The 21,986-nt window shown below is 29.5% G+C and overlaps 1 protein-coding gene across 1 annotated transcript in view; it reads right to left on the bottom strand.

The window, feature by feature from the left end:
- Window positions 1–21,986, bottom strand: part of smid (nuclear valosin-containing protein-like smid) — a 52,315-nt gene that overhangs the window by 20,822 nt on the left and 9,507 nt on the right. Inside the window, exons 5-8 of the mRNA XM_075373798.1 lie at window positions 12,470–12,572; window positions 10,195–10,488; window positions 6,667–6,801; window positions 3,374–3,593 (exon numbers count right to left, since the gene is read on the bottom strand). Coding sequence (XP_075229913.1) covers window positions 3,374–3,593; window positions 6,667–6,801; window positions 10,195–10,488; window positions 12,470–12,572 — 752 coding nt within the window. The remainder of the gene's footprint in view (window positions 1–3,373; window positions 3,594–6,666; window positions 6,802–10,194; window positions 10,489–12,469; window positions 12,573–21,986) is intronic.

Here is a 21,986-nt window from a genome sequence, read left to right as displayed (position 1 = left end):
ATAATTTATAGATAAATACAAAGAAATATTTAATAATAATAATAAATTAAAATACCATAGTAGAATACACTCAAATAAACCTTATTCTCCAAAACTTGCCAGTCTGCCTAAATTACATAAAGAAGGTATCCCTATGACACCAATAATCAATTTTAAAACCGCTCCCACTTATAAATTACTACAATTATTGATAAAATAATTAGATTTTTAATTTAATGGTACATGTTATACACAAGAAAACACCTTACCTATGGGTTTCCCCTTATTTGCGGTAATGTCAGAAATTTATCTACAAAAGTTTGAAAGTAAAATTGTCTATGGTATAAATCATGTACATGTGTCTTTTATGTTCAGAGGAAATATGGACTACAAAAAATTAAAATTAAAATACATATATATATATATATATATATATATATATATACACACACATTTAATATGGAGCAATTCATCGGCTAATATGTTTATAAATATATATATATATATATAAATTAGATAATTCAAAGATTGAATTCACTCTATTTTACTGATTTATTTTATTAATTAAGCTCCTTTTATAATTTTATATCTCCATATCAAATAAAGATTTACTTAACTACTTCTCTTCACATTACAAAGCATAATCAAAAAGTACTATTAGGCTATTAGAATACAACAATTAATTTTTTTTAAATTTATTGTTACAAGAATTTGCTCACACCTTCAACTTACTTTCAACATCGTTCCCTCCATTGTCAAGACATTTTCATACTGTAAACTAAGTTTTGAATACCTTCTTTAAAAAAATTATACCACCTGTTAAATTATGCTCAAACTGCCATACAGTGTGATTCTGATATTTTAAATCTTAAAATCTTTAAAAGTCAAAAGGAAGTGAAAAAAAATCATAAAGCCTAATTTCTTATAAATTTTTTGGTTCGGCTACCCACTGTACTTCATAATTAACATTTTCATGTCCTTCATTAAATTTCTAACCCACTTACTCAACTTTCCATCACTTAATTCAATTTCACTGTCAACTTATCTAGTCTACTGATGAATCACTGCTGGTTTCACATTTCTTGAATTTAAAAACAAATAACATACTGTATTTTACAAACGGTAAAGAACTGTACATTATCTTAAAACAATTAAAAGTATATATAATAAACTGTAAACAAAAACTGTTTTTTCTGTAACAATGTCTGCAAATCAGTAAAAAACCCTTATATACACCACATACTTAGATTAAACACTAACATATCCACAGTTTGTTTATCTGATAACAGGCAAACTGCAGAGGGTAGAGTAAAAATTATGAGATTAATATTGAAGTTTACAAAGCAAACAATAGTACAGCACTCCTACAAACATTGCCAGTGCCAAAATACTTTTCTTCTTAAAAAAAATAAAAATATTAGATTTTGGATATGATGATAATTAAATTTCCTACACATTAATTGGTTCTACAGCTGAAATTTCCAGGAAGATAATAAGTGAAGTGTTATAACCATCAGTCAGTGGTTGTAACAGTTGATGTCATTTAAAAATAATAAACAAAAATAATTCAAAAACTATTTCAATTAAATATTATCCTTATTTTTAAAACTTTTATAAAGAAATCAGTAACATTGTTTACTATTTCAGAAGGCTTTACAGAAAAAATCTGTTATCTGGATATTTTAGCTCGGACAATAACTTTTCTAATAGCACATATTAAATACAACTATAGAATGATGAAAAATATTCAAAATTATACAAACGTAACCACAACATGTAATGAAATAACTACCCTGTTCAATGTGATTGCACATTACTGAGAATTTATAAAAAGTTATGATAAAAACACAATGAAAACATTACACATCACAGAACAGAAAAGTAAACAAATAAATAAGTTAAACCTAACAATTATCAGGATTAAAAGAATAAATAGAAAACAAGATAAATTATTTGTTTTTTTTATTTTTGGTAGGCAAAAAATTAATCAAATGAAATGAAACAAACTTGAAGTTGTTTATTGGCCTGAATTAAATGATCCAACATGCACAAAACCAATTTTATTATTTAGTGACAATCAAATTAGCATGATAATTGAGTGAAGAAGCAAAGGTATTTTTACATCAGACACTTGATGAAGAACAGTAAGCGTAATATGGTACTCAAAAGCTAACGCTAGCAAAAAATGCTAGCTATACTATCACTATCATTTACTACTGAGTGCAGCATGTGAGTCTCTCGAAAACTAACGGATAACCACAAAAAGAATCCACATTGATGCATTTCTCATCCAACTCCTCTCTTTAAACATCAGGATATACTGACAGACATGCTGTCAATGAATTATAGCTGTTCCATTGGTGTTCAAAACAAAATCCAGATCCACACTGTGGAATCTTCCTGTCACCACCTTTCAAACATTTAAGACGTTTAAAAGTAAAAACCACAATGCAGAAATTTGCAGCTGTTATTTAACATCAATAAAATCTCATTAACAAGGTTTTAATTCATATTTGTCTGCTTCATCATGCTGAATAACTTTTTAAAATCTTCCACACACCCTTTTTATGTCAATCTAGAGTAAACGAACCAGAAATCTATCGTATTCATAAAACATTCACTGCATGTGACTGTAACAGGAAAGCTGTTTTTTTTCTTTAATTCAATCTGTAGTAATTTAGTTACTCACTTTCTGTTGAAGATGTAATCATTTTGAACTCAAGCCATTAATGTTAGTCAACAAGATTACTTCCAACTCTACATTGAGCTAACTTTCTTAGGTGTTTGAAAAGCACAAACCTTAACTTTAGAACTATAAATTGTGCTACTCTCAATGAAACCATATTGCTCTTCTGCCAACTTTATTTAATATATCCTACTTATCTGCTGAGTTTTCAGGATTCAGTAGCACCAAATATTTTTTTCTTTTTTAATGAAAGAACCTACAACCATTGTATAATTTGCTTTGTACATATTAATTTATTTTCTCCAAATCCCAATGACTTAATTAGCATCTACACTAGTCTTAAATTTTCATATTCTTTTTCAATATTTTTTTTAAATGCAAATATTTCAGTAAAAATAAATTATTAAAAAATTATAGAATTTGGAAATCTTATTTCTGACTTTCCCTAGTTCTTTATACACATTCTTTGAAAATATATAATTACATAAATATTTTACTATACTTATAAATAAATATATACTATATTACATACTAAAACTAAAATTAAGTAGATAAATCTAAATTAAATTAGACACTTTTAATTTATTATATTTGGTTGGTCTTCATTGTGCTTCAATAATAAAAAGAAAAAAAACAGAATATAACAGCAATTAGCTTCAGGAATTTGAATTTCTTTATTAAAAAAAAAAAAAAAAATTGAAGATTTACCATCCATTGAGACAAGTAACTGTGCAACTATACGCCGTTCCATTTCACGTTGAGCATTATCTCTTCGAGGTGTTACTGCATCTACTTCATCAAGAAACAATATGCATGGTGCTATTGAAACAGCCTGTTCAAATAATAATCTGATTCTTTCTTCTGAACCACCGGATACACCTCTAATTAATTCTGGTGCAGCAACTTGAATAAGAGGTAACTTTATTTCCTAGCAAATGAAAAATAATTAATAAATTTAAAAAAAAGAAGTTATTTATTAATTTAAATTTGAGATTACATAAGATTAGTAAAAGTTTTTTTAACTACTTGTGATCTTGTTTTTCAGATTCATAAACTCACAAGTTGATCCAACTTCAATTAAATAGTGTGTTCCAGGAAGTTCCCGCTAAACTTTAAATGTAATTCTCTGATTAAAATAATAAAAGAAGTTCATATTTATTAACAGGTAAAAACATTGTGTTTTGAGTTCTATCCAGTCTCTTTTTAACCTCAAAGATAAAACAATGGTAATGCACTTATGCTAATACAACTTATGAGGCTAAATTTATATCTAGATGTAATTTTACAATAAGAATTTTTTTAAATAAATTGGACCCAATGTTGTGCATTGGATTTTTTTTAGAATAATCGCAATAAAATAACATTTATTTTTTAAATATCCAAAAAATTAACTTATTTTCATTTCTGTAAATAAAATTAAAAACACTGGAGAAAGTAAAGGGTTATTTTGTAAATCTTGTTTAATGTTTAATTCTGAACAAATTTGTGTAAAAGAAAATTAACAATAAACACATCAAATGAATTAACAAGTTATATTTTCAATAAAAAAAAGAACAATAATCACTAGTATTTATATCGCAATTATTTCAATAAATAAATAAATACCTTTATATCATCTTATATTTAATTACTTCACAAATTTAAATTTTTACAGATTATAAATAACACTAGTGGTGAACGCATTTTCCCAAATCGGCTGATTTGGAAGTTGAGAGTTCCTGCATTCAAGTCCTAGTAAAGTCAGTTATTTTTACACGGATTTGAATACTAGATCGTGGATACCGGTGTTCTTTGGTGCTTGGGTTTCAATTAACTACACATCTCAGGAATGATCAAACTGAGACTGTATAAGACTACATTTCATTTACATTCATACATATCATCCTCATTCATCCTCTGAAATATTATCTGAAAGGTAATTACCAGAGGCTAAACAGAAAAAAGAAAGATAACAAAACAAGTAAAAAACAAATAAATACTTCAGCTTAGCAAATTACAGATGATGTCTGTTTTTCTAACATTCTAGGGTTATTCTTGATGTCCTCAAACAAGATTTTTTTTTTTTTTAATTTTTACATTCTACAGATTTCATATTTATTTAGATTACTTTTGGGTAAATACTAACACTTTCATATATTCCTGCTTAGAGTTATCATGAGAATTCATATCAGGTGATCTGGCTGGCCATGTATAAAGTCCAGCTTACTAATCTATAGATTAGGTAGGTTCTAACTAGGTAAAGCCCATAAGGGCTACTAGGAATAGAGGAGGTGACAGAGGGTGTCTTCCCCTACGGGGGTCAGGATGCTCTACATTGTTGGAATGACATCCTCCAGAAGTTATGGTAGCCCATTTTGAAGATAGTTTAAATAACCATTACCAAAGAAGAGCCTGTATTGAAAATATGAGGTTAATAAGAGCATTTCTATACCATACAATAACTTGTAAAGCTTTACTATCACAATAATCATAGCCATAGATAAACAGATATCTCCATATTCTTCCTACTTTGTGAAATGATAGTGTAATATTTTTTTACTATACCTATTATTGTATATAATTTTGAAAAATAAGAAATATTTCACTTGCACTTAAACATTGGCAGTTTAAAGTTTACAGTTATCACTTGTTATAGAGTATTACCAATCTTACTGTAAGATAATGTGACATAGGTACTAATGATGTGTGCATTATTATAGTGCTGCTATTGACAAAATAATGCATTAAAAATCAGTAACAAAATAAATTACTGCTAACAGATAACTGCTCAGCTTTACTTCTCTGTATTATTTTTATTCAAAATAGAACTTATTTACTGAAATGATGTGTTTACTGTAAAATCATCAAAACAAAAGGGATTAGAAAGCAATGAAAGCCAGGAAATCTTATGGAAAAGGATTTACAAACAAAACTTGGGAGAATGACCCCTTTTTATAAGGATAATGGAACAACCAAATAATTAATTTTAAAAAAATGGAACTGACATCAAGAACAAATAATGTGATGCAAGTTTTATGAGATGCAAGAAATTTAATGTGATGCAAGAATTATAAGATTCCCACTGTCTCTACTGATGCTGTATATTGTATATAATGTACACTGGGTCTGAAAAGTTTAAGATGAGATATCTTGATTTTTTATGATTTTATTATTATTAACTGTCCTACATATCCTGTGCAGAAACTCACACTACCTGCCCTACAGAAGACCATACAACATCATCTAATGTGATGCATACATATAGAATATTAGGATGCTCACTCACTGTCCCTACCTAACTGCCACAGTGAAAAAAGATTTTTTTGTAAATTTTCACACTGATTTTTTCAATATCATGGTACCACTATGAAAAGCAGCTGCATCAATTTATTTCAATCGGGTTAACAGAAAAAAGTTATATGCAAACAAACATAAAAAAATATATATCGGTCAAATGCATATCCTTTTTTGAAGTCTGTTAAAAAAGATTTTCATTATTGTCAGAACATCAAACAGGAATAGTTACACAATAAATTTACTAAAATGTGAATTTAATTTTGTTAGAGAAACTAAAGCAGAATTAACAGATAAAAAAGATTATAAAGAAAATTTCATTAGCAGTGTGTATGTATTCTCTGTGTATATTGTATACAAAAAAAATATTTTTTATACATAAAAAAAATAAACTATGAGATTCTAGCAAGATATCTCTGAAATGAAAATAAGCAAATGTGTATAATCCACCATTAATTCATTATATTGAAAAAATATAGTTACAAGATAAATTTAACTTTGAAAATAACTTAAAACTGTAACAATAAATATAATTATTTTAAAACTTATGTTAATATTATAAGCTATTCGTGCCATCTACAGTGATTAAAAACATTATAAGTTTAGAAAACATTAATATTACATAAAGTTTAGTTTGTTGTTTTAACATTTTTGTAGTTTTAAATAAATTTCATTTTCAACCATCACGGACAAAATCATAACAAAAATTTTAGATAAGAGATACATACACCAGCAATAGCTCTTGCTATAAGTGTTTTCCCTGTTCCTGGTGGACCATGTAATAAGAAACCACGAGGTGGAATAACTCCCAGATGGTTATAAACTTCAGGATGTCGAAGATGAATTAATAACTGTGTTATGTCCTGCAACAAAAAATAAATAATAGTAGTAAATGTATTACTAAATTATTATAATGTAGTATACTTTTGAAGTTATGTAATGTTCAAATTATTGTTAAATAACTGGTTTCAAGAAGTGTATAAAAGCTTTGAGTAATAAAAGCTATATATCTTCTAACTTTTAACTTGTACAAGGGGCGTTCAATATAATTAACAAGACAGATTGATGGAGAGAAAAAACAGTTCATTCAATAACAATGAAACTTTTTGAGGATCAGTTGGCAACCTTGGGAACACATTTAATCAGCTGTTCAATCATAATTAATCTAAACATAACCTCTTTTGTTGATTTCAGAATGTTCAGAACGTTCAGTGATAAAATTTTTGCTATCAGGTGTGAAACCGGCGGAAATCTACTCAAGAATGTTGAAGCAGTATGGTGAAATGTTTAAATCCTAGTAACATTATAAGTGGGTGGAACAGTTTAATTCAGACAGAACAAATGTGACTGATCATCATTGCTCTGGAACACCAGTTGAAGTTTCACTACCACGCTGCAAAATCACATAAATGATATTATTCGCGAAGACAGACGAGTCAAAATTTCCCAAATTGCTAGTTTATGTAATATTGGTGATGGAACAGTGCATTCAATCATTCATGACATGTGAATTATCGCAAAATCTGTTCGAGATGGGTTCCAAGACAACTGACTCAAGCCCACAGAGACACCCGGATTTGCATTTGTTCTGAGCTTAAAGAACAATTTAAAGCAGAAGGTAATAATGACTTTCTCAATTGTATAATAACATGTAATGAAACGTAGATACACCATTTCAAGCCCAACTCCAAATGGCAAAGTCATGAGCGGAAACATATGGAATCGCCCAGCAAAAGAAAAATTCATAACTTACAATGTTGATGGTCTTCTAGGATTCACAAGACCCAATTTTTCGTGACTATTTACAAAAACAACATACCTTGTACAGTGAGTACTATTTTAACACACTCCAACAGAAAGTGAGACCTGCGATAAGGTGAAAACATCAGAGCGCTCTCTCAAAAGGTGTGTTCTCTTGCATGACAACCCCATATCACGCAGTGAGCGGGAGAAACACTTTAGAAGTTAGGTTGAGAGTGCTGCCTCCTTGGACCATTTATTTAGCGAGTCAAAATGGTATCGCTTTTAACGGTTTTTCATGATTTTTAATAGGTTATAACTTTTTTATTAGTACAACACACAACAAAACTTTTTAATTGCCATAAACATCTATAAAAACACTGCAAGTTGTGTAAATTTGAGATTTTTTCACCAGCCCCATCAGAGATATTTGAAGCCAAAATTTGAATTTTTTTTTTAATTTTTAAAAACTTTCAAAAATTCAAAAAAATTTTGGGGTACGTATATCACCATTAAAATTATTTATGGTAAAACTAATAACCTATATATAAAAAAACAATTCAAACTGTGTATCCCATCCATGCATCTTGAAAAAAATTACCAAAAGTGAAATTTCATAGTTTTTCATGTTCAACTTTATTGGTAATTTTCTCACAGAAAAAAAGAGATAGGTAAATAAACCACTGGACCAATCTTTTACCTTCAGGAAATATGATGAAATTGTTCTTTGATTCATCCTTCCAGGAATAATAGTTTTTTATTTATGATTTTTTCTGTAAACCCTTACAATAACAAAAATAGGTCTGCGCACTGTATTAAAAATGGCCACAATAGGTAAACTGCTTTAAAAAAAAAAATGTTTTAAGGTCCTGAAACATATAGGAAGCAAGTGGGTAAGTTTCAATTTTTATTGAATTGGTCAAGCAACCAACTTAAGTTTTTTTGGGACACTTTAAATGGATTGACCCGGTTGGAAAATTTTACAACAGCTTAATACAATTCAAGTTAGCTTTTCACAGAAGCTAAATCTAGAATAATAATCACTAACACGATAGCCAATTTTCATAGTAGAGGTACCACATAGAAGAAAGGCTAATGAAGTTAAGTCTTCAGTTCTGTTAACTGCTGTACAATACTACTTTAGAACACTTCAAACATACTGATAACAATTATCATGTTCTGCTTTTTCTAATTAAAAGTAAATCTCTATACAACACTACAATGATAAAAATTAAGCAGGCTGGCCTTTAAAGTCTTTATCAAAACAGAAATAAGAAGTAGATATATTAAAAGCAAATACAAATACAAACAAAATCAAAGTACATTTATAGTTACCACATTTGATTTGAATGTTTTTTAAAATTATTTTGTCTAGAAAAATAAATACTGATGAATGAAATACAAAACTGCTTCTTGTTAAGATTTTACTAAGTTAGTTATACTATGATAGTCGACAACATTAATAACATAAATTGACAATCTTGTCAAGTTTGAAAATTAAGCTGACTACTTGAAGATGTATACTACAAAATGCGTTACACTACAAACACTGTTTTTACATGCTATTGTACTTGTTTCATTATAGTGGCCAATATCATTTTAATTATAATTACACTATAACATTATATCTAACATTTTCAGACCCTTTTTACATTACTTCTGAACAATTTATATAGACTTTTATTCTTCCATTCAAGTATTTAAACATTTTTCAGTATAGTGGGTTTTAATTAACCACAATTTCTGTTATGGAAATCCACAGTTATAACAAACATGTAAACTCATTACAAAAACAAAGGATGCAGCTGCTTACAGGCACCAATTCAACAACGCTGCACTAGCCACCTGAAGACTTATGAAATATCACACTAATCAATTAATTTATCAAATTCTTTTATTCAGTACTGTGAACATAATCTACACTGCTGTTAAGTATGTTTTCAGTAAATCATAAAGAGAGACCATAATGAATTTTTAATAAAATCATAGCACTCGTACCTACAGCAATAACCAGAACTACAACAGACACGCAAAACATAACAAAAGCTAATAATAAAAAAGAAACTCCAACCACTGGTTATCACAGTTAGAAACATCACTCACACAAGTTAAAAAGTGTACCCTATAAACACTAAGTTAACAGAAACAGATTATAAAAAGTTCTTGAACAAAGGAAATCTTTAAGTTTGATTTAGAGTGCAGGTGGAAATAATTAAAAGAAGGAATCTGCATAAAGCTACTTTCTGTATTAGTTATCGAAAATTCCTTTTTCTAAGACACAAAAAGCGCTGGCTGAATTCACCGTGATTCATCAGTGGTATTTAATGATCTTAATTATAATATGAAATTTTGCTTTCTTAATTCTCACTTGTTAAATATCATCATGACAGAGCTTGCCATAAAAAAAATTATGTCTATTCTTAAATTCTAAATTTATACATAATATTTACCTTTCATGCAGTATAAAAAAATCAATACCGTCATATATTTTTTTTTTTAAGACACAACAAACATACCTCAAGAACTTTTGAGCAACCTGCAACATCACTGAATTTCACACAAGTTCGGGTTTTAATTGGAAACTCTAAAGTGTGTTTAACAGTATTAGCAGGATTTGGCTGAAATTTAGTTACTGATGCAGATAACTGTTTTCTTTTAGTCAGTGATGAATCGAGTTGATTTTGGTATGAACCCATATTTATGTTATTATTAGCAGTAAATTTACTACTAGCCGTTTGAGAACCATACTTTGGTGAAGAAGGATGTCTTGTAGCAATAACAGGAACTTTCTGTGCTGCAGTTGATTTAATCTGCAACAGAAAAATTCCAAAAATACAGTACAGTAATCAGATGATTACACATTCTTTTTTTCATTTACAAAAACCTTTTTTTTTTTTTTTTACAGAATTTTCAAATAAAAGTACGGTATTACTTTTAGTCATACGATAGGAATGGGGTGAAAATTTTTTTATATTTTGAGGTGGGAGAAGTATACAAATGCCACTCATTTGAAGTGGGATTTCCTTAAACATTTAATATTGGCGGACAAGCACGATGCAACTCAAATGTGAGCTGGCGCACAGTATACAGACGCACTGATACAAACATCACTACCACCGTGCAGATGACTGCACAGTTCTTTTCCCACCATAGCAACGCTGCAGCCCCACCACTCTCAGGCTCCAATAAAAGAGCATGCACAAGAGTGAATTTTCAATTCATCGTCGACCACCACCTGGAGAAGACCAAGAAGAAGAAGATGATGCCAACATCCCCGCCGAAGTAGAAGGCCTCACCGGCCCGCCAAGGGACTCACTGGATGCTGACACTACCTTCCCACTCCAGTTCCAGCTTGCCAGGCTTCAATCGCCCTGGCCAGCGAACTCAGCAGCAGGAGTCGGCCCAGCATGAGATCGCTCGAAAAGAACTGCCTTGGCCATGCTGACCCAACACGGCGGGGCTCTAGGGGCCACCACTGCCACGCTGTAGTGGGGACCCAACTGCCATTGAGGCAAAGCCCAGTTGGACTTCAATGGACAAGCCACAACTCCCTGACTTCGCCAGGACCAGCTATCGGACCCAACTTTTCTCAGAGCTAATCCAAAAAACAGCCCTTTCCAGGGCCACCACAAGGTTGTGAATTATGAGCCATCAAAGCCATTCGATGACGACAGCCCTTCTCAGGGCTACCATAAGGTTAGTAAGTGCCACATGCCATCGAAGCCATTTGATGACAATAATTATATAGCTTACAATGTAAGAATATAATGTTAAACACCAAATGGTTTTGATAATAGTTACTACAACTTGAATTTTTACATCAAATTACTTAATTATAGAATTAATTGATGTTAGAAGGAGCCCCATCCAGAAATGGCAAGCACCCAGTTGCAATAAGAAAAAACTATCAATCCCTTGATTCTCATTATAAACAAATTTTATTGCTTTAATTTTTAAACAGATTATTAAAATACTAATCTTACTGCAAAAATAAATTAAGTGAAAAAGTGTTTTTTTTTAATAAAAATATTTATAAGTCTCCCAACTCAATACCTCAAAACATTTGCAAAAAACAGACTATAAGCTCATAAGCTTATAGTTAAAAATTACTGAAAAATTAGACTTAAATTAGACTTAAAATTGATAGTATGGTGGGCCAAATGAATTTAAAAAAAGAACATTCAATTTAATAACAGCAATATTTAATAATCAGATACTATGAATAATTTTTTTCATTTTATTTCATAAAACTAAAGGTAATATACTAAAAATATACTTGACTGATGAAACAACACAAATGACTTCAAATAATAACTTAAGCTGTGCTTATATTAATTACTACAATTAACCTGGAAATCAATAATAAAGGATTGTGTAATAATCAATCAATAATGGATTGTGTAATTTGATTCCTTCAGGTCAGAGATTTTATATTATAATTCAGCACTTGTAAAGCAGACTATTGAACTTCATACTGAATATAACCCCCTCCCAATAGCTCTATTTGTCATTCATGTGGTCATAAGATACTAATTACAAACAAAGAGAGTGAGAAAAAATAAAACTTCTAAGAACAGGATTAAATAATTAATATCAAACAATTTCCATATGCCAACACACAAACTTTACATTTATCTAGTGAATTAATTATCCCCCCTCCCAGAAAAACCCCCCATTAATACAAAATAAAACTAAACAAAATCAATACTAAATAAAACAAAAAGGTAATAACAGACTTATACATCAGACTAGCTAATTTACTACTAATTTAATTAAAATAATGAATTTTACCTTTGCAATAATTTTGTTAGGCGACCCCTTTTTTGGAGATGCTTCTTTATCACTTTTATCACTTTCATCACTACTAATGTTAATTAATTCTTGAGATCCATTTCTGTAAGTATTAAGAATAGACATTTAAAAAAATGGAATTAAAAATGCCATTCAAAAATTATGTTTCTCAACGTGACAAAAATTTTCAGTATAAAGCTACAGAGTATTTTGGGAGAAATGATCCCCTTCTTCCATAGGTTATAGAAGATACTTGACTTCAAGCTCCAGTTTCATAATGAGGCACAAGTATGTGCGATTACACTGCTGATGCCTTTAATGATGAAACATGGTATGCCATCAGGTCCAGCGGCTACCTTGTGGTTTAATTCATTAATGGTAGTCATAACAACATCGACACTAAAATGAAGAATATCAAGCTCAGCTCAAGAATATCAGCACAGTTCATCAGATCTTTAGGCAATGAAGAGGCATCAGGTTGTATATAGGAACAGTAAGTAACTTGTTTACTGTTGGCTAGAGGTGCAATGTTATCTGTTTCTAAACAGAAATAGATCTAAATAGAAATCTATTTTCAAAATTAGATTTAATAAAAGATGTTTACAACTTCTGAAAATATAAATAGGAATATTCAAACATACAATGTAAAACAAGAAATAAAAAATCTGACTTGGACACCACATCCAAAGAGTATCATCCTCAATAACATTAATATCCTTAATTATTAACATAGTCATTAATTACCCCTAACTTCCTTGTACGCCTATTAAATTACATACACATTTTTTTCTGCATTTCATTTAAACTTATTTCAACTGAAAGTGGGAGATGACCCTCTAATTCTTTAATAAAGTGAACAGTTACACAATTGCTGAAATATTAGTTTTTATTAACATCAAATATTTATACAATTATTAATTCAACAAAATCTTGCAGGACATATTAGGATAGAGTAAAAGTCCCTTCATTACTCATATTACTAGATCAATATTATTCATATTTTCATTGAGTTGCCGATTAACAAAAGTTTTAGTTTTCTGGTGTCATATAAATAAAAGTTAATAATTAAACTATACCGTTTAGTGTGCTCTTGTATACTGGTTACAAATGTTAATTTCGACCTTACGGAATAAAATATTCAGTTTTTATTATTGGATTATTTGGTGAATAATCAAAAATGAAAAAGATACAATTATACAGGAAAAAGAAAGATAAAATGAAAAAGTAAATCTGAAAAAAAACAAGAGATGAATAAAAAGAGAAAGAAAATGTTAAAGCCAAAGAAAGAATAAAAAGATTAAGAGATGATAAATACAAAGGGAGAAAAATGTTAAAATCAAAGAAAGAAAAAAGATTAAGAGAAGATGATAAATATATATAGAGGAAGAAAATGTTAAAACCAAAGAAAGAATAGAAATATTAAGAAAAGATGATAAATATAGAGGAAAAAATGGTAAACCAAAGAAAGAATAAAAAGATTAAGAGATGATAAATATAAAGAGGAAGAAACATTAAGACCAAGAAAAGAATAAAAAATATTAAGAGAGAATGATGAATACAAAAAGAGAAATTTGAAAACTAGAGAACATGTACACAAATTAAGATCAGAAAAATTATATCAAACAAAAAAGCAATTAAATGATAGGTAACAAAAAACAAATAAACGAAATAATGATCAACTACGACTTAGAGAGAATATTATCCGGAATATATGTTGTTCTGGTGAAGCTCTATTTTTCATTCACTCAGTTAATTTTAAATTAAACTAGAAAATCCAAAAATAATACAATTCTAAATTATAATTTTCAATTAATATTAAATAATAAAATGTTTCATCAAATCTATTACATATAAACATACATAACAATGCCTATTAAATTACATATAAACATTTTTAAAAGTACATAAAATTTTATTCACCAATAACTTCTGATTTTTTTTATTATTATTTACTGTAAAAGTTTTATTACAATCATGAGTTAATAACCATTAAATCAATATATTTAAAATACAAAAATAAACTTTAAAAAAAAGGAGATGAAGTCCGATTTGAACCAATGTGCCTTCCCTAATAAAATCCAAATATTTCATTTATTAAAATTTTATTTCGCTATAACTTTGAAAACAATGAAAATAAGTGCCACTTAAGATATATTGTTGAAAAGCTCTCAATGAGGGCTTCTTACTGCAGTTAAGAAAAAGTCCAAATCCCAAAAATTTGGATTTTGGGCTTTTTTGAACACTTTTGGTTCAGTCGATTGCAATCACAAAGGGAGGTATACACAACTAGATGTTAAAACAGTCCAAAATTCAAAATTGGAACATCATATGGCAAATCATTTTTTAATTGTGCGAGATACGTGAATACATATGTATGTACAGACATCATACTGAAACTAGTCAAAGGGTCAATCTATCTGAAGTGATCCAAAGGTTGCTTGACCAATTCAAAAAAAATTGAAACTTACCCACTTGTTTCCTTCATGTCTCAGGACCTTAAAACTATTTTTATTATTTTTTTAAACAGATTACCTGTAGTGGCCATTTTTGTTACAGAGCGTACACCTATTTTTGTGATTGAAAGGGTTTATGGAAAAAATAACTAAAAACCTATTGGTCCAAAAAGGATGAAACTAAAAGCAATTTATTCATATTTTCTCTAGACAAAAGACTGATTCAGTGGTTTATTTGCCTATCTTTCTTTTTTCTATGAGAAAATTACCAATAAAGTTGAACATGAAAAACAGTGAAATTTCACTTTTGGTAATTTTTTTCAAGAGGCAAGCATGCATACAGGCATGGTATACACAGTTTGAATTATTTTTTTATATGTAGGTATACGTTAGTAGTTTTATCATAAATAATATCAATGGTGAAATACTTACCTCTAAATTTTTAAGAATTTTTAAAACTAATTTTTTTAAATTCTGATGGTGATAAAAATCTAAAATTTACACAACTTACAGTGTTTTTGTAGATGTTTATGGCAAATAAAAAATTTTCTTGTATACCGTACTAATAACAATGTTATAATCTCCCAAAATCATGAAAACCTGCTAAAAGCGATACCATTTTGACTCACTCAATAAGTACCCCATGGGGGTTTCGTGTCTTCTTGGCACTTTAATATTTTTATACTTATTACCACAGTTGAAATAGACTTGTTTGAACCATTCAACTGCAGTGTTCATGTTATAACAGATGCTTGAAGTTATTACCAGTCTTCAGGAAAATTTATGTTACAACATGTTCATTTATGCTTGTTGCATCATTTAGCTTTACAGTTACAAACTAGTAAGTCTAACATTAATCAGTGACCTGTTCACATCTTTACTGAGTGTCTATTTCATTCTGTGTTTGGAAGTGTTTATTAAATACTAAATAATATATTTGTGAATTTTAAAATCAGTTAAATTTTTACATTTTAAAGTAATTGCACATAAAACAATGGAAGAACAATATTCCATAGGAATTTATATGAACAAGTAGTGTCATGAAACAGTGCCAAAAGAACTCATTAAAATTTGTGAATTTAGTGATGAAAACCAACAACTTATTTTTTTACATGTTAATTCAGATGTCACTGGTGTTTGTAAATATCATGAAAAAACATTTCTGTCAAAATTCAGTCACCTATATGGATAGTTCTGTTGTGACCCTTTGAGAACTCATAAAAAAAACAGTTAAGAAAAAGTTACGACAAATAACATTAGAGCAAGCTCTTAAAAAACACATTTTTCCAAATTTAAATTTAGTTCCTGGAAAGTCTCTTTGTGTTAACTGTTTCAAAAGTACTTTTTCTTAGCAGAACAAAAACTATATGAATGCAAAGAACAAGAGCAATACATTGCCCGCCCCACATCACAATATTGAACAATTGGATGCTCCTTGTAGCATTTTGGGTGTATCACCTCCATCTAAATTGAAAAAATTAAGCATGGATCAAAGGCCATTAGCATTAAAATTTAAAATAAATAAGGAATCTGAAAAATAAAAAGGCAACTTGAATTGTATTTTGACTCAAAAGTTTCTGATAATGAAAATCCTCCTCAATCTTCTTCACATGAATATGATCTTATTTTAAAACTAAAAGAAAATGTGTTCTTGCTTCTAGAAAAGATAAGGTTAAAATTATCAGTTTACTTCCCCAATCTTGGAGCAGATCTAAAATAATATCTCTGTTCAATGTGTCTGAGCATTTGGATAGACTTACTAGAGAACTAGTTAAAGAGCAAGGTATTCTACCAAAGTTAGGTAAGACAAAAAACAGGAATTGGTAACTACACAATTAAAAAAGTTGTATTATTTTATGAAGATGACAATAATAGTAGGTTGTGTCCTGCTAAAAACGACTGTGTTAACACGCGTGTTGATGGTGTCAAAGTATATAACCAAAAGCACCTTGTTCTGATAAACTTAAATAAATTGTATGTCTCCTTTAGAAGTGAAAACCCTAAGGAGAAAATTGGAAGATCAAAGTTCTTTGTATTCTGTCCAAAATGGTGTATCTTGGCTGGTGCATCTGGGACTCATCAGTTTGTCTGTCCCCACCACCAATACATCAAACTCATAATTGATGGTCCCAAATTTAATGTTGATTATAAGGACTTAATAGACATCTTTGTTTGTGACAAGGATAACTGTATGATGAATGTGTGTACCAAATCACATCAGTGCAACAGTGTACATCAAAACATTAAAAAACTCATCTATTTTACTGACAGTGCTTCATGTCAGTATAAAAAAAGAAGAATTTCGCTAATTTGTGCAGTCACAAAAACAACTTCAACCTTGAAGCCAAATGGCATTTTTTTGGATCATCCCATGGGAAAAGCATCTGTAATGGTGTGGGAGGAACAACAAAATGAGAGGTGGCAAAGGTAAGTCTGCAAAGACCATTAAAGAGTCAGAAACTAAATGTTAATGAAATGTAATCTTTTTGTAATCACAAGCTGAAAAATATAAAGTACTTTTTTATAACATCAGATGAGATAGCTAAGATTTCAGAAACTCTAAAAAAAACATTTTAACTGCTGTGAAAGAGTTGTTGGTACCAAAAGCTTCCACAAGTATGTTCCTTGTCAGAAAACATTGTCACATATTGCTTTACTTCAGACTCCAAGGGCTATGAAGACCATCCTGTCAAGTACTGAACTACTTTCACTTAAGGAAAAAGACTCTATTGCTTGTGTATAATGATCAGTGGTGGATAGGAGAAGTGGTAGATATTAGCCTTGAAAATGACAATATGCAGGTTCATTTTTTCCACCCAGCTGGGACCACATATATCACTTCAAAAGTCTCAACAAGACAAAGTGTGGGTACCAACCTGTAAAGTCCTGAGAAAGTTGACATCACTTTAACTAACTATAGTGATAGGTCGTTCTCACACAACTTCAAGAGAATTTTCAGAAGAGATGCCACAGTTGTTGGTTAACAACACTAAATAATAAATTTTCACTGCTGCAAAAACAGGCTATTTCATTGAACAATAATTAAAATTTTACTAAAATTTATTTTTTCTTTGATAATGTTTACAAAAATATACCAATATAAAATTAAAAATGAATTCTTGAAAAAAGATGTAGGCTACTCATTGAAATTTCAGTTTGGATATGTTTTACAAGCATTTTTGAATCAAAATTGTATTAGTTTGCTGGTACTGGTTAAGTTATCATTAATAATTAAAAAAAAACTATTTTAAAAATATTGAAAACATCAACTTCAACAACATAGGGGCTAAATATAAAAAATATATAAAAAAATGTAACATACAAAGAAAACAAGAAACCCTCTCCCTCTTGGAGTATTTACTTAGAGTCAAAATGGTATCGCTTATAACAGATTTTTCATGATTTTTGAGAGGTTATAACTTTTTTATTAGTAAAATACACAATAAAACTTTTTTATTTGCCATCAACATCTACAAAACCATTGCAAGTTTTGCCAATATGAGATTTTTATCACCAGTCCCATCAGAGTTATTTGAAACCAAAATTTGAATTTTTAATTAAAAATTAGTTTTCAAAAATTTATAAAAGTTTTTTTTTTCTTCAGTCATTTGACTGGTTTGATGCAGCTCTCCAAGATTCCCTATCTAGTGCTAGTCGTTTCATTTCGGTATACATTCTACATCTCTAACAATTTGTTTTACATATTGCAAACGTGACCTGCCTACACAATTTTTTTCCTTCTACCTGTCCCTCCAATATTAAAGCGACTATTCCAGGATGCCTTAATATGTGGCCTATAAGTCTATCTCTTCTTTTAGCTATATTTTTCCAAATGCTTCTTTCTTCATCTATTTGCCGCAACACCTCTTCATTTCTCACTTTATCCACCCATCTGATTTTTAACATTCTCCTATAGCACCACATTTCAAAAGCTTCTAATCTTTTCTTCTCAGATACTCCGATTGTCCAAGTTTCACTTCCATATAAAGCGACACTTCAAACATATACTTTCAAAAATCTTTTCCTGACATTTAAATTAATTTTTGATGTAAACAAATTATATTTCTGACTGAAGGCTCGTTACGCCCGTGCTACTTGGCATTTTATATCGCTCCTGTCCATCTTTAGTAATTCTTCCCAAATAACGAAATTCTTCCACCTCCATAATCTTTTCTCCTCCTATTTTCACATTCAGTAGTCCATCTTTGTTATTTCTACTACATTTCATTAATTCGTTTTGTTCTTGTTTATTTTCATGCAGTAGTTCTTGTGTAGGACTTCATCCATGCCATTCATTGTTTCTTCTAAATCCTTTTTACTCTCAGCTAGAATTACTATATCATCAGCAAATCGTATCATCTTTATCTTTTCACCTTGTACTGTTACTCCGAATCTAAGTTGTTCTTTAACATCATTAACTGCTAGTTCCATGTAAAGATTAAAAAGTAACGAGGATAGGGAACATCCTTGTCGGATTCCCTTTCTTATTATGGCTTCTTTCTTCTGTTCCTCAATTATTACTGTTACTGTTTGGTTCCTGTAAATGTTAGCAACTGTTCTTCTATCTCTGTATTTGAACCCTAATTTTTTTAAAATGCTATACATTTTATTCCAGTCTACGTTATCGAATGCCTTTTCTAGGTCTATAAATGCCAAGTATGGTTTGTTTTTGTTTAATCTTCCTTCTACTATTAATTTGAGGCCTAAAATTGCTTCTCTTGCCCCTGTACTTTTCCTGAAACCAAATTAGTCTTCTCCTAACACTTCTTCCACTCTCCTCTCAACTCTTCTGTTTAGAATTCTAGATTTTTGATGCACGACTAGTTAAACTAATTGTTCTATATTCATCACATTTATCTGCTCCTGCTTTCTTTGGTATCATGACTATAACACTTTTTTGAAGTCTGACAGAACTTCCCCGTTTTCATAAATATTACACACCAGTTTGTATAGTCTATCAATCGCTTCCTCACCTGCACTGCACAGTAATTCTACAGGTATTCTGTCTATTCCAGGAGCCTTTCTGTCATTCAAATCTTTTAATGCTCTCTTAAATTGCCATTTCATCCTCTTCAACTTCCTCTTTTTCCTCTATAACACCATTTTCTAATTCATTTCCTCCATGTAACTCTTCAATATATTCAACCCACCTATCAACTTTACCTTTTGTATTATAAATTGGTGTACCATCTTTGTTTAACACATTATTGGATTTTTATTTATATACACCAAAATGTTCCTTAACTTTCCTACATGCTCCATCTATTTTACCAATGTTAATTTCTCTTTCCACTTCTGAACACTTTTCTTTAATCCACTCTTCTTCTAGTTTGCACTTCCTGTTTATAGTATTTCTTAATTGTTGATAGTTCCTTTTACTTTCTTCATGACTAGCATTCTTATATTTTCTACGTTCATCCGTCAGCTGCAATATATCGTCTAAAACCCAAGGTTTTCTATCAGTTCTCTTTGTTCCGCCTAAGTTTGCTTCTGCTGATTTAAGAATTTTCTTTTTAACATTCTCCCATTCTTCTTCTACATTTTCTATCTTATCTTTTTTACTCAGACCTCTTGCAATGTCCTCCTCAAAAATCTTCTTTACCTCCTCTTCCTCAAGCTTCTCTAAATTCCACCAATTCATCTGACATCTTTTTTTCAGGTTTTTAAATCCCAATCATAAAATTTTAATAAAAAAAGTTTGTTTAAGTGATAAAAGTTTACGTTTTTTAATAAAAGTTTATGGGTAAGTATATCAACCATTAATATTACTTATGGTAAAACTACTAACATATACCTGCATATAAAAAAATATGTGTATCCCATCATCCCTGCCTTTTGCAAAAATTACCAAACTGAAATTTCACCTTTTTTCATGTTCAACTTTATTGGTAATTTTCTCATAGAAAAAAGAAAGATAGGTAAATAAACCACTGCACCAATCTTTTTACGTTCAGAAAATACGATTAAATTGCTTTTTGTTTCGTTCTTCCAGGACCAGTAGTTTTTTAGTAATGATTTTTTCTGTAAACCCTTACAATCACAAAAATAGGCATGCGTTCTGTAACAAAAATGGCCACCACAAGTAAACTACTTAAATAAAAAACTTTAAAAAAATAGTTTTAGGATCCTGAAACATGTAGGAAACAAGTGGGTAAGTTTCAATTTTTTTTAATTGATCAAGCAACTAGCTTATGTTTTTGGAATACTTTAATTGGAATGACTCCAAAATGGATATTTCCACTGAAATCTGAAAACCGAAATTTTTCACAATACTTCCTTTACTTTGTACAAGGAAGTAAAAACGCATACCATACAAAATAATTTATACAAGTACTCAACCCAATTAGAAATATTAAATCTGATGAGAAATACAGTTAAATATATTCATGATATGATAATATTCAAGTTAAAATTAAAGAATTAGAACAGAAAATACTTATATCTCGTAACAGACAAATTAATAATCTATTGGTAAGAAACAATAAGAAAAACAAATTTAATCATAAACATAATATTTTTTTTTTTAATTTTAACAATAATAAAATTTACTGAAATAGAGAAGAGAATAATTTGGAATTCTAATAAATATTTAATAAACAATTCTTTTAATGATGACATCATCACATGAACTGCTAACAACAAAATAAATAGGCATAACATACAGGAACAACATAAAAACATAATAAATAAAATTGCAAATACCATAACACAAAAGGTCAGAAATATAAAACAAACATAATAAAAGGTGACAGTTTATAGTTTATGGATATACACACAAAATAATAAGTTTTTTCAAATGTAACTGATCACCTTATAAAGAATATACAAACAATTATAGAAAAATGCAATAATTTAAAAATAACAGAAAATAATAATAAGGAAATCAAACTGAAAAATGTTATATCAGTAAATTTATTAAATATAAACTCATGAATAAATATAGAGAATACGACAGTTCATTATATAAATTGGTAGAACTGCTATCATAATCATATATTTTAATAAGAATTGTCACTTATTGTCAAACCATGGTATAAAAAGGAGGTTTTAATTTTAAATGATAA

The sequence above is a fragment of the Lycorma delicatula genome, chromosome 8, assembly GCF_047948215.1.
Source record: "Lycorma delicatula isolate Av1 chromosome 8, ASM4794821v1, whole genome shotgun sequence".
Classification (NCBI taxonomy): domain Eukaryota; kingdom Metazoa; phylum Arthropoda; class Insecta; order Hemiptera; family Fulgoridae; genus Lycorma; species Lycorma delicatula.
Note: the sequence above shows the minus strand (reverse complement) of the source record. Positions and strands in the feature narration are given on the sequence as shown.